Source organism: Danio rerio, chromosome 12 (genome assembly GCF_049306965.1).
Source record: "Danio rerio strain Tuebingen ecotype United States chromosome 12, GRCz12tu, whole genome shotgun sequence".
NCBI lineage: Eukaryota > Metazoa > Chordata > Actinopteri > Cypriniformes > Danionidae > Danio > Danio rerio.
In genome coordinates this window covers 40,985,608-40,999,762 of record NC_133187.1, presented here as the reverse complement: position 1 = coordinate 40,999,762, position 14,155 = coordinate 40,985,608, and the positions used below count along the sequence as shown (strand labels likewise).

Below are 14,155 nucleotides of genomic sequence, written 5' to 3'. Positions count from 1 at the left end.
AATATCAGTTAATAGTTTATTTATGTTATTAGGACGTATTCTAGTTGCAACTATTTTACGTTTATTAAATGTTAGTGAATGAGGAATAGTTGCAACTTTAGAATAACGTCCCAATAACATACTTAAGCTAATAACTAACACTTAACTAATATATTAACTCACACTTTACAGATCAGTTGTTCATAGTTTGTTGACCATCTACTAATACCAGTGAAACTTTGTAGAATTTTTCTAATAAAATACATTTTTATTTATTTTGTGCTCACATTTAGCACAAACAGTGGCCAAACCTCGTGGGTTTGTATTCTGTTGTATACTGCTGTTCTGTCATGTGATGGCTGTTCCTATACATTAAACACAATGTATAACATTTCATCTGTGGAGTTTCTTTGGTAAAATCCAGCACACAGAAAAGGGATTGAGTGGAACAAGGTTAAGGTACAAACATTTTATATTTTAAATATCACATCAAATTTCTGTGGCTTGAACTTGTTCCATCCATTTGCTGTTCTACAAAGTTTCACTGGTGTTATTAGATAGTAAAGAAACTATGAACAACTGATCTGTAAAGTGTGAGTTAATATATTAGTTAAGTGTTCGTTATTAGCTTATGTATGTTATTGGGACGTTATTCTAGTTGCAACTTTTCCTTATTTACTAAGTTAATAAATGAAGAATAGTTGCAACTTTAGAATAACGTCCTAATAACATATATAAACTATTAGTAATGTATTAGGTATAGTTATAAATTATTAAAATACAGTTAACAACTCATTTATAACTTGTTAACTAACAGCTCTTAAGTTATCTATTGGCTATCTTTAAGGCACAGTTACAAATAATTAACAAACTATTAACTTTTATTTAACAAGTCATTTATAAGTCATTAACTAACAGTTTATTAATGGACTATTGACTAGTTATAATGGATAGTTATTCTAAAGTGTTACCCGATTTACTTTATGCAAGTGTATTTATTAAGAGTGGTAATCCCAGAATAAAGACGCTAATGCAACCAAACCAACACTGATGAAAGCAATGTAGTTTAATCAAAAAGCAAACTGAGCGTGTGCACAGAAGTTAAAACATACCTGCTCGCCTCATGCACCACTCCAGCTTGACACTGACGCACTGCTCTACTCCTGGTGTAAGATCTAGTTTTAAATATGCACGCCAAAAAAAAACACTGTGCTGCTCACGCAATGCTTTTGTTGAGGTGTCGGCACGCAGTGAGTTTGCAAGTCGACAAAACAAAGTTTAAATAATATGATGGTGATCTTATTTATACTGCATGGCTCCTGATAGATTTTTTTCCATGAAGCAAAAAGAAGGGATGACGAGCCAGTGAAGCAAGACTTAATAAACCTAAGGGTAACCTGGGGTAAGCAAAATAATCTCATGTCAAAAGAAAAAACAAGATTATTTTGCTTACCCCATTGGCTGATTATGTTGCTTGTTTTAAGGAAAAACTCACTTAATATTGGTATATTATTTCTCAAAACAAGACAATATGCTTTGCTTGTCTATGAAATGCTTCTTAATATAAGAAATTTTAGATATTTAGACTAGAAACAAGACAAAAAACTAAGCAAGAAAAGCATTTTTTGCAGTGCAGTTCATTTCGCTCTGGCGACCCCTGAATAATAAAGGGACCAAGCTGAAAAGAAAATAAATGAATGAATGAATGAATGAATGAATGAATGAATGAATGAATGAATGAACACTTTATTTGCATTTAATATGCCTTCCTTTTGAATAAAATAATTTCACAAATATATTTAAAAATGTCTAAGCTTATAAAATTCTACCAAGCAGATGGCAAATATGTAAAAGAACAACAACAACAAAAACTACTACTACAGGACCTACAAGAATACAGGAGCTGGACATCACTATTAATTAAGATGTGTGTATTAAAATCATAGTTTTGATCATTTCTAAATTCATTGATTTCGCAAATGTTGTGTTGTATGTAATTCTCTTTAAATATATAACAAAAGTCTGCATCAGTGAAGAATGAAGTAAAACCAGTTCATTCTGTTAATTATTTTGTTTTTTATAGAAGTAATATATGTAAAATGCATATTTCTATTTCACTAATATACATACAACAAAAGAAAAATACAGCAAAACAGAAATAAAAAAAACAGTTTTGACCAATAAATGTCACCATGTTTGTGTGATTTGCACAGTCTCATTATTTATGGCATTGTTGTACATATACTTACAGAATCTGATACAAATGCAATTTTGTAAATGTAAAAATATTTTAATTAACTGATTATTTTCTAGATAAACACACAAAAGTCCTTTATAGAACATATGTAATGGTGTGGAATGGAATGCAACATTCATTAAGAAAGAGACAAACAGTTTAGATTAAACATGCAAAGTCTCTTAGTGGAAATATTCTAGAAGAATATCAGCAAACACATCAGAGAAATAAGCAATACAGTAAGAAAAACACTCAGAGATGGAGCTCATGCTACTGGCACTTGGCGTGGCACCGGCAAATCTGTGAAAAGATATAACACAGCAGTCATTTAATGACATATTTATATTATATTTAGGTTGATAATTAATTAAATACCGCTAAGATGTAAGTTTTCACTCTTTGTATCATGACACTGTATTCATGATTAATCGACAACACTGTGGCTAATTTGATATTGCTTAATTCAAATAAACTTTATCTTGTTTTATAAGTCACCTTTGTCATTTTCAGACCACATGAATGGACCCAGTGATATGTGAGCACTGTCATGAATATCCGCAGATCTTGCTTGTCTTCTGTGGTGTTCAGAGTCACAGTTCTAAAATAAAAGACAAACAAGTTGTGTGAGTTAGTTATTATTCCAGTTGTTGTGTCAAGCAAGATGTCAAGGTTTTGCTAACCCGTGTGGTTTCATCAACCCCTACTGGTGGATTTTGTAAAAGAAAAAAAAAAAACCCACAACTGGAAGGCCAACAGCATGCTGTACATGCAGGAAGTGAAGATGGAATATGACAAGCCAAAACTGAACTTGGGCTATCAGGTGATGTCATGATAAAGCTCCACACTTCCAGAGCGACAAAACTACAAGATCTATGCAGACAACTATTTCACCACGTTGCCTGTACTTTTAAGATAAAAAAAGAACAGTTTTTCTCTATCACTACAAGTAAACACAGACTTCATTCAAACCACACAGAATGTGACCAAACATTTTTTTTCCAAATGTTTTTATAAATTTTTTATTTTATTTTTTACAATAAATTTTAATATACAATTTTATATATACAAATACTTTTTTATTTATAAAAATATTATTGTTGTGTTATTATTACTTATGATATATTTTGCTATGGGGCTAAGTAAATGAATGCCTAAATGCTTTGTATACCTGTTCAGACAAAGTGAGTACAAAGACAGAAATTCTGCTCACAACTAGGCCCAACGTTGCAATATTACAACATTTCCCTAAAGACTTACTAACATATAAAAATGTAAAAAATCTTTAAGACCTAAATCAGAGGCCTCCTAAAACAATATCTGGGAGGTAAAAAATGGCTAATTTTTTTTCTATATTTGGGTCTTACAGGGTTAAATGAATAAATGTGTGTTTCATTCAGGGTCAGAGAACTATTATTGGCATATGGCAAAAAATGTACAAAAATGCCCTACTAATATAAATAAAGAGAGCAAAAAGACCATGCACTATTACAAAAGCTATTTTGGCTTTATGCCTGTTGCCCATGAGGGAATTTTTTGCCTTACAATTTATCTGTATTTACATATTTCTGCAATGCTTAGCATTAAAATATATATTTTTTTCTCATGTCTTTATAAAAAGCAATGGCCAATTAGTGGCATTTAGACACCACCCAAACAGCTGGTGTACTGCAGACTTTGTGCTGAATCCAGACATTTAGTCCACAACTCACAAATTCTCATTAATTCATAGTAAACAACTAAGTGCATAAACCTGCTCTAGACCAACATCTTAAAGTGATACAAAAGCATTTTAAATTTCATTTAATTTAATTAATTGATTAATATATTTCATTTACTTAGACATAATACAGCTGTCCAATGCTATATAGGGTCCTGTTTTTATGTATAATTTATAGTGCATCCATTTATACATGCTTTATATATGATAACATTTTATTGGTAAAAGTTTACAGTATTCTGATTGACTGAAGTATTCTGTAACATTAATAAGCCAATAAGCAGAATTTAACTTAAAAGACAGCATGGACACAATTAGGTAATTATAACAAATTACCCAATTAATGAAAAATCCAAACCATTCACAAACACCAAGACAGTTCATAACTTAAACTCACCACTGAGCAGTGATTGTCTATCAGAAGGCAAAGGTGAATAGCGCAGTGCAGGTAAACCTTTGTGGAGTTTGCAGTGAAGATAAACATCTCAAATGAGAAACGGCTGACCATGGAATCGCCATTCTCCACCAGCTCCACTGTATCGTCATTTGGATTGGGACACCTGAGCATTTTACAAAAGTATAGGAAAGATTAGGTTTGTTTGTTTTTAAGTGTCCAAGCGATGATGTCAAGTAAATAATCAATAATTCAATTTAAGTCACTCTTGATGTAACAAATGGTTTTATATTACAACCCCATATCAGAAAAAGCTGGGACAGTATGGAAAACTGACTAGTTGTTCATTGCAAACAATATGAACACAAAACATTTAACAAAAACATGTTTTGTCAGGTCAACTTCTATTCATTTGTAAATATACATCTTCTCTATTCATTTAGACCTGCAACACATTCCAGAAAATTTGAGACAGGAGCAATTTATAAGAGGTGTGAACCTATACTGGTCTCACGGTTCGGTTCGGTTACGATTATCATGCCATCAATTCGGTTCAATTCGATATCTTGGTGCATCAAGGTGCATTGACGATGCTTTCCATATATAGTGTTATATTTTAGGGGGGAGGCCATAACATGCTGTCTGTATAAACACACAGACACACAGCAACACACTGTCTCTCATTCAAACACATTCACAAACATAGACAGCATCAAACAAACAAACACACTTAAGCCCTTGCAGCAGGAAGAGCTTGCGCTGAGCGGAGCAGAAAAACGAAAAAAATGAAAAAAATAAGCACTTTTCCGACGGTCCCTTACAGAGAGCTCCTCTCAGCGCGAGCTCTGCCGGCTAAAGTAAACGCAGACTGCGAGGGCTTAAACGGAGCAGTCTCGTAATGTCGAGCGAAAAAAAGAAAGACAGCTGTGAAACATAACCAGCTTTGTCTTTCTGTGGGAAACACACTTTAGATCTTTTTAGGGTAAGCGTTTTTTGAGTTATTGCCGTCTATAACTGAAAGTGTGTCAGGAAAATCGAAAACAAAACCAACTGAAGCGCGCTCATTTCTGGCGCCCCAATGGATATACAGCGCCCTTAGCATTTGCCTATGGTGCCTATGCCACGGGCCGGCCCTGAGTTGGCTGAGTGTTGTAAATAACGGCGCTCACCTCCCTCGCGACAGAGCGCATAGGAGATAAATAATGACGTCACGACATAATAACCGGTTATGGTTATTACTGAATCGATACCGAATTGTCCGCGTCTGCATCGCGGTGCACCGAAGAAACAATTAATTTTGACACCCCTACAATTTATTGTAAGTAATCAGGTGAATTGGTTTAGTGATGATAAGTGATTTGTAACAGGTGATTGTAATTATGATCTGTACAAAAGTAGCATCCAAGAAAGGTTTAGTTCTTTAGGAGCAAAGAAGGGCAGAGGATTGCCAGTTTGCCAACAAATACATAAGAAAATTATTGGTATGTTTAAAAACAGTCTTCCTCAAAGAAAGATAGAAGGACTTTTGGATATTTCATCTTCAACAGTGCATAGCATAATTAAAAGATTCAGGGAATATGGAGGAATTTCAGTGTGGCAAGGACAAGGGTGCAAGCCAAAACTCTTGCGATCTCTGATCCCTCAGGCAGCACTGCATCAAGAATCGTCATTCATCTCTAAGCAAAATCATCAAATGGGCTAAGGACTACTTTGGCAAACCTTTGTCAAGTACCACAATATGTAGTTACATCCACAAATAGCATTTAAAACTGTATTGTGCCAATTGGAAGCCCTATTTTAACAGTGTCCAGAAGCGCCATTGACTTCTCTGGCCTCTGTGACATCTAGGATGGACCATCACACAGTGTAAACGAATACTGTGGTCAGATGAGTCAGTATTTCAGGTATTTTTGGGAGAAATGAACGCCATCTTCATCTTAATGCTGAAAAGTACATAGAGGTTTTGGAGCACAATATGCTGCCTTCATTTTAAGTGATGCCTGTGCATATTTCATCAAGACAATACAAAACAAAAATTTACATTACAAAGTCCTGGCTGCAGAGGAAGAGGATACAAGTACTTGACTGGTCTGCCCGCAGTCCCGACCTGCCTCCAATAGATAATTTTTGGTGCATTTTAAAGTGCAAAGTGCAACAACGAAGACCTCGCACTGTTGCCCTGCACCTTAAGACTTGTTCGCAGCAGGAATGGCACAAAATTACACCTCATCACTTAAAAAAACACCTCATCACTTGGTGTCTTCAGTATATTTTAAGTATTGGAACAAGAATGGCAACATTACAAAGTGGTAAATTCTTTACCGTTGCAATTTTTTTTGATTGTTGCAAGAACCAAAATCGGAATGTTTATTTAAAAAAAAAAAAAAAAAAAAAACAGTAAAAATCATAAGGGTTACATTAAATATTATTTGTTGTATTGTCTGCAGGGGGCGACACTGTGGCTCAGTGGTTAGTACTGTCGCCTCACAGCAAGAAGCTCGCTGGTTTGAGCCCTAGCTGGGTCAGTTGACATTCCTGTGTGGAGTTGTTCCCATGTCCGTGAGGGTTTCCTCCGGGTGCTTCGATTTCCCCCACAGCCCAAAGACATGTGATATAGGTAAGTTAGTTCTTGCATGCCTTACCTTTAGCAAAATTTAATATACATTTTAGAACATTGTATTTATGTCCTGATATTGTTACCACATTAACTCACCTGTCAACAATGAGGTCCCAGCGGAGAGAATCGTGAGGATCGTTCACAGGTGTAGCCCAACATGTGTCGATCACTGAGGCAAACTGACGGTCGTCAACTCCATCAACGCGAACCTCCACAAAAATGCGTTTGCTCACCTCCTTAGCCACGTTACCAGTGAAGGGGTGGAGGAACTCTGCATCCTGGTATGGAATCATTCGGACCCGATATGTACCTTGACCAGCAGGAAGGGTCTTGTGCACTTTGCTGTTGAAGATGTTACACAAGATATGCGTAAGTTTGAAAACCAATTGTTCAAATAATTAGTCAAACTGTAATAAAATGCTGGGTTGAGACAACCTTGATTGATAATCATTCATAATCAGTCTGATTTGGGAATGTGGATGCTGACACCACTTTGTCTGTCCATGTTTATATCATTTATAATATATACAGCTTATGGAGGCTGACCAACATCAGACAAAAGCAGATTGTTGTATGTGTCTGATGAGTTTCAAAATGTAAACAGTTATGATAGTACAGATAAGTGCAAATGAAGATCCACCGACATTCTGATATTTAGATTCAATAAATCAACCCAGTGCAGGATTTTTCCTTTTTTGACTTCGTGATTATTTGCCAAATTGAACCAAATAAGAGTTGTTTAAACCTAGATTTTTTTAACCCTGATTGAAATTTGGCTGAAGTAAATGTGTCCCACCTCTCAAGAGGGTTGATGTCCATGGAGAGTGTTTGTGTTTGCAAATAAACACAGCTGAAAGAAAGCTTCAGGACTTTTGCTCTGCTAACGAGAAGTCCAGTTGTGTTTGGTTCTCCCTTAATAAAGTTCTCATAGATGATGTGTGTGCCATTGGCCTGTAGGGACATGTTAATTGAACATTTGTAACTGAATAGACTTTGGAATAAATTATAAAAACAATTGAAAAGCATGTGTTGTTGAGTACTATCATACATTATGAATCTCTGTATACTGTTTTGCATCTGCACTTCTCTGGATTGCACTCTATCCCATGTGCCCTTAGGTGTAATGGTCACACTTTACAATAAGGTTCATTAGTTAATGTTAATTAATGCATTTGCTAACATGAACAAACAATAAACAATACATTTACAACAGTATTTATTCATGTTAGTAAATGTTAGTTAATGAAAATACAGTCGTTCAGTGTCATGTTAAGTCACGGTGCATTAACTAATGTTAACAAGCACAGACTTGGATGATAATAATGCATTAGTAAATGTTTAATTATGATTAATAGATGCTGTACAAGTGTTGTTCATGATTAGTACATGTTAGTAAATGCATTAACTAATGAACCTTATTGTAAAGTGTTACCGGTGTGACTGTATTGTTTACAATTCTTATTTTAACCTATATTTTTTGATTATATTATGTGTGTAACTGTCTTTATTGATTGTTTTTATTTTACTTCATATTAATATTATCTGATATTCATCTATTGTCTGAGAGTAAAGTAATTTCGATTCTCTCAACCCATGCTCATTCTGAAATTGTAGTCCCGCGGATGTTTCTGGAGACTGCGGAATACGTCCCGGGAGGTACGTACGGCTGCAGTTTTTGTTTTTGCGAATCCGCGAGAGGCCGCTGTGTGCGCTTTTTCGCATCCCAAATGCCTCTCGCGAATGCAGTTCACGCCCGCGCTGTTCTCGCGTGAACCCACCAGAGGCTGCTGTCCGACTTACCGGATGATTGACTGCACGACCGGCCAATCGGCTGACCCGCCCTTCTCCTTCCCTAAACCCAACCAATTTTACCGATTGACCCGCCCGCCCGCTCACTTCCCTAAACTCGAGCAACAATTTACAAAAGCTGTCCAAAAAAAGAAAAGCACTGTTTTTTTTTTTTTTTTACTGAGTTTTTGGATTTCACCATGTTCTCACCCTGTTATGAAACTCGTTCACTTAATTTTTGGGATTCTGTTTTTGTCTTAACTGATTTCTGGAACCGCACTTCCCCGGACTCGAAACCGATCGCCGTGGTCAACTCCTCTCTGCATCTCAAGCCTGCCGACGTACACGCTGAGCTGAGTGGACAAACGGGTTGCAGCCGGAAAGCCCTCCACAAAAAGGTAAGCGATCGGCCGGCCGGCAAGCGCAAAAGGGAACAGCGTCACACTGCCCCGTAGCGTTCGCTTGAAAAAAATAAATGCAGCCGTACGTACCTACCGGGACGTATTCCGCTGTCTCCAGAAACGTCTGCGGGACTACGTTTTGAGAATGAGCTTGGGTTGGATTCTCTGTATGTCCGGTACACAGGGTGCGAATTACAGGGGGATTTGGGTGTTAATAGTATTGTGTGTTGGTGTGTTAATAGTAAGAAATAGCTTTCTCTGATCTATAACCTAAATATTAATAATTAAATTGGATAATATAAATATACATTGATTCCCCCTATAACGGTGTATACCATTGTGAAGGCATGATCGCACCAAACAATGCAAGGAAAAATATCATTCAACAGTCTGAAACTGGCAGTTCTAGAGCACCGACATTTTAAGTTTTCATAAAACACGTTTCTGGTAAAATAAGAGTTTATATCTGCATGTAGCCTAAAAAAAAGAAACAGTAGACACCAAATTTGTATAGTTTGACCTTCAGTAACCTCTAAAAGAGTCAGAAAATATTTCTCAAAACACTTAAAAGGTAAACATTTTATTAATAAATTAGATGAAAATTATTAATAATTTGCCCACTGTCTGTAAATGTGGTTGAATTGACAGTAAAGCTGACTTTGACTTACTGTTAGACTTGTGCCACAAATGTGTTCGTTGTTGTCAAAGTAAAACTCCACTTGGCCATCTCGGACTGTTCCTCTGCAGCTGGGGTCATTGAGGTGTAAGATGTCAGAAGGAAAGCCAGCATCAAAAAGCTGACAGCGAGACAGAGATATGGAGCCATGGCTGTTTTCACAGGTTTCAGTGAAGTCTGAGAGAGAACACATCCAAGAGAATGTCAGCGATGACCAGAAAACAACTTATAATCGAGAATGAAAATATATATTTCTATTTGAGATGTTATTGTGGAATGAGTCTGACCAAAGGAGTCTGCTGCTGAAGGATGAGATCTGTGATGGTTCTTCTTGCAGGAACAGCCATAAACACCATGTTTCTTTTTACAATGTTCATTCTCAGTGCAGTTGAACTCAGAACAGTGATCTTCTTTAGCAAAAGAAAGAACCACATGAAGAATGACACATTTACAGAAAGTCTCCAAGCTGGACTGCAAAACCCTCATTAAAAAGTAGTTTAACTTGGCTTTTACATTTGAAATCAATACATCTGTGTTCGTATAAAAAAGACCTAAATAATGTTAAGGAAAAGGGTTTAAAAGGTTTAACACAAAAGCTAAAGAGAAGCGAAAATTGTTACCATTAAACTGACAACAGCGTGATCTATGATCTGTTCTGAAGGCCCATCTGCCAGGCACATTGACATTGCTGCTGTAGGTTAAGTTTGTGGTTTCATTCTGTAGCGAACTCGTAATTGAGAAGTAGCATCTAGAACTGTTGGTGTCATAACCAGCCTGTATGTGATTAAAATAAAAAAGATAAAAATTATGTTGGTGTTTTTGTAAAGTTAGTCAGTTGGTGCTGATTCAACTTCTGTTGTTCAAACCTGTACAAATCGATGAGTTGGAGCAACTTTTCCATAATTCATCAAAATAAAGGATAAATGGCCATCAGAAATGAAAACCACTTGAAAAGATGTTTCCTGAAAAGACAAATGTAAAAATCACATGCTGGTCAACACTAAATTTTAAATGCCTCATTTAAAAAGCTTTGGGATAACATATATTTTGCAACATAGGCTCATTCTGAAAACATAGCCCTATGTAAGTGTAATGGAGGACAGCTAGTAGGTGCAACTGACTAGTAGCAACCAACTCCCATGTGGAAGGTCGTTGGTTTGATCCCAGAAAGGTTGGGTGGTGTAGAACCGGCGGGGTTACATTGGTGCCGTGACCTGGTTGCGAGTGAGGTTTAGGGGGGTGAGTGTAACGGAGGCCAGCTAGTAAGTGCTGTGCAGGTAAACCTCACTCTTCTGACCTCTAAAGGTGGTCTAGAGACAAATGCTAGAGGCAATGGTCTTTAGCCTCCTTGGTAGGTTCGATACCAGCTTGGAGCAGGTTGGGTGGTGTAGGACCGGCAGGGTTACATAAGTTTCTGGAGATAGCAAATTATGTAGCCAGAGCTACGCATGGCTGCACATGGCTTTTTTTCTGGATTGCTTTAAAAAAATTGCTGGTTGGGTTTGGGAAAGTGGGTGGACCGGTCAATCAATACAATTGGTTGGGTTTAAGAAAGGAGGGGGGTGGATAAGCCATTCAGTCCGTCAAACAGTCAGTTGACAGCAGCCTCTGGTGAGTTTACGCAAGAAACGTAGCTCCTGGGACGTATTTGGCGGTCTAGAAGAATGTATATGGAGGTACGTTTTCAGAAAGAGCCTGGGTTGATATTTTGGTTTGGTATTAAACATGAAGATATTATAGAGTCAGATTAGATTTCTTACGGTTCTTGAAATTGGATAATATGGAACTCTGTCCCATGTTACAACAAAGACCCAAGTAGCCGAAAAGCGCAGGTCAGGGAAGTATAGGTTAATGTCTTGTGTGGCATTTGAAATGACACTGCCGTAGGTGTACTGCTGATATGAAATGACACCAGTGAAGCGGTTATCAATATCTGCCCACAATGGAGCAATGATGTCTTGCCCACCATAACCTGGGAATTGGTATGGATAGTAGCTGTACCATGGCCAGTCAAAAGTCAAGAATCCATTGTTGCTGATCTGGAAAGAATTGTACAATATTTTAACTCTAAATCTAACAATATTCAAGGGAAAGCAGAAAATCTTTTACAAATCTTTTTTTTAGTACTTAACCACATTCTAATCACCTTTTATGTAATCACCTTTTATTAGTTATTTCATTGTAATATGGTTTACTGTTTTAGTTCATTGGACAATGTTGACTATCAACTCTTATTTTAAGCTGTGTGATTAAATTCTGGACTGTGTACACGTACACCAAATAAGCACAATAGCTGAGTAGCACTACAAGCATATATTGATTATTCAAAAGTTAAATAATTTGAAACCTAGCATGATACAATGGTGATACAAATAAAATCACTTCATGAATTTAAATAATGACTAACATATACTTGGTTGTATGTCTGTCCAAAAAATATAAATGGTCGTCGAAAGTAGATGACTGATGAAATGCCATCATCAGAACGATTAGTTTCTGTGTCTCCAAATCCAAATGGATAAAATGGACCTGCATCAGTGTTATAGACAAAAACATAATTTTGAGGGGGTAATAAAGTTTACATTATATACATTTGAAGTCAGAATTATTATTTTCTTTTTTAAATGATTCCAAAATAATGTTTAACGCATTATTAAAGCATCTACGCTTCCCATTCACTTTGAATGTGTGACGTCAAGCATTGCCAAATTGCATTGTGGATCCATCTGCGCCGTTTCAGAGGCATTGCTCACTGCAGAAGTTGGGACTAGTTCAACTTTTCAAGCGCCGACGGAAGCATCAGCCAATCAGATTGCTTTATGCAAATACACTAGCTAGACAGTGGCCTATTGCTGACTGAATTTCATTGGCTGATGCTGCTATGACGATCTTGTCAGCCCCAACTTCAGAAACACCTTTAGTCAAGCGTTGATGCTGAAGCCCCGTGTTAATGGGGTGTAACAGAGCGAGGACATTTTCACAGTATGTCTGATAATATATATAAAATATATATAGCTATGGGGCTAATAATTTTGACCTTAAATGGATTTAAAAAAATAAAAACTGCTTATATATATATATATATATATATATATATATATATATATATATATATATATATATATATATATATATATATATATACATACATACATACATACATACATACATACATATATATATATATATATATATATATATATATATATATATATGCATATATATATGCAGTTTTTATTTTTTTAAATCCATTTAAGGTCAAAATTATTAGCCCCATAGCTATATATATTTTTTCCGATAGTCTACAGAAAAAACCATCATTATACAATATCTTGCCTAGTTACCCTAACCTGCCTAGTGAACATAATTATGCCTTTAAATGTCACTATAAGCTGTATAGAAGTGCCTTGAAAAATCTCTAGAAAAAATATTATTTACTGTCATCATGGCAAAGATAAAATAAATCAGTTATTAGAAATGAGTTATTAAAACTATTATGATTGTAAATGTGTTGAATAAATCTTCTCGCTGTTAAACAAAAATTGGGAAAGAAATAAAATAAAAATTCTGAATTCAACTGTACGTCAGATTTAGCATTATAATACAGTGTTCTGTTACCATGTAATGCCACGTTTACATCATTTTTGTAAATTGCAATAACATACCTGAGGAAATATTTGTTGTTGTTGTTGTTGTATTTATGGTGCTGATATCTGTAAAGGAAACAAATACCGGGAAATAAAATTATATATACACATAGACCTATTTTAAAAGCACACCAGAAATGTATTTACTACTTTTATTACTTCTGCTACTACTAATAATACTTTTGCTGCCCCTGCTACAGCTACTAAAATATTTGCATGATTTATTATTATTATTATTATATCCAAAAATGACAGTAAACAAGTAAAGAACTCATACTGTACTCTACCTGCACAATAAGCAGAGCATAATTGTGGCCTGACAAACTCATATACATAATAGTTTCCCGGACAAGCTTTGACCTGAATGGGATGAGATTTGAAGCTACAGCAGCCACTCCATGAGGAACCACAGACTTCTCGGGTGACCACTCCATCTTCCAGTCGTGGATGGGAGCCATTGAGCCAAAGTGGGTAATTAGTGCCACACATACCAGCACTAACACATGACTCTGGCATCTGGACGCTCTGACCATTGTAGAACAGCCTGTACCAGCCATTCCAGGACCAGGCATTATAATCACACATTACATTGTAATAATAATATTTATCATAGTATGGGTGGTCAGTGGCTCTCCATGGCTCATCCAGACTGTTGTAGTTGTAGCAAGGGTCAACACTTGGAGTGGTAAATGGATCTGTT

General features: G+C 36.1%; 1 protein-coding gene across 2 annotated transcripts in view; it reads right to left on the bottom strand.

Annotated features, from left to right (window-relative positions):
- Positions 1 to 2,039: 2,039 nt before the first annotated feature.
- si:ch73-181m17.1 overlaps positions 2,040 to 14,155 on the bottom strand; it is a 50,735-nt gene continuing 38,619 nt past the window's right edge. Inside the window, exons 20-32 of one of the 2 annotated variants that reach the window (XM_021480405.3) lie at positions 13,743 to 14,150; positions 13,474 to 13,521; positions 12,216 to 12,337; positions 11,569 to 11,847; positions 10,675 to 10,770; positions 10,429 to 10,582; positions 10,096 to 10,218; positions 9,801 to 9,985; positions 7,740 to 7,894; positions 7,040 to 7,285; positions 4,330 to 4,492; positions 2,711 to 2,813; positions 2,040 to 2,515 (exon numbers count right to left, since the gene is read on the bottom strand). In XM_021480405.3, the coding sequence (XP_021336080.3) occupies positions 2,481 to 2,515; positions 2,711 to 2,813; positions 4,330 to 4,492; positions 7,040 to 7,285; positions 7,740 to 7,894; positions 9,801 to 9,985; positions 10,096 to 10,218; positions 10,429 to 10,582; positions 10,675 to 10,770; positions 11,569 to 11,847; positions 12,216 to 12,337; positions 13,474 to 13,521; positions 13,743 to 14,150 (2,117 nt within the window). In that variant the 3' untranslated portion in view covers positions 2,040 to 2,480. The remainder of the gene's footprint in view (positions 2,516 to 2,710; positions 2,814 to 4,329; positions 4,493 to 7,039; positions 7,286 to 7,739; positions 7,895 to 9,800; positions 9,986 to 10,095; positions 10,219 to 10,428; positions 10,583 to 10,674; positions 10,771 to 11,568; positions 11,848 to 12,215; positions 12,338 to 13,473; positions 13,522 to 13,742; positions 14,151 to 14,155) is intronic. The other variant, XM_068224822.2, reaches the window with a different exon arrangement.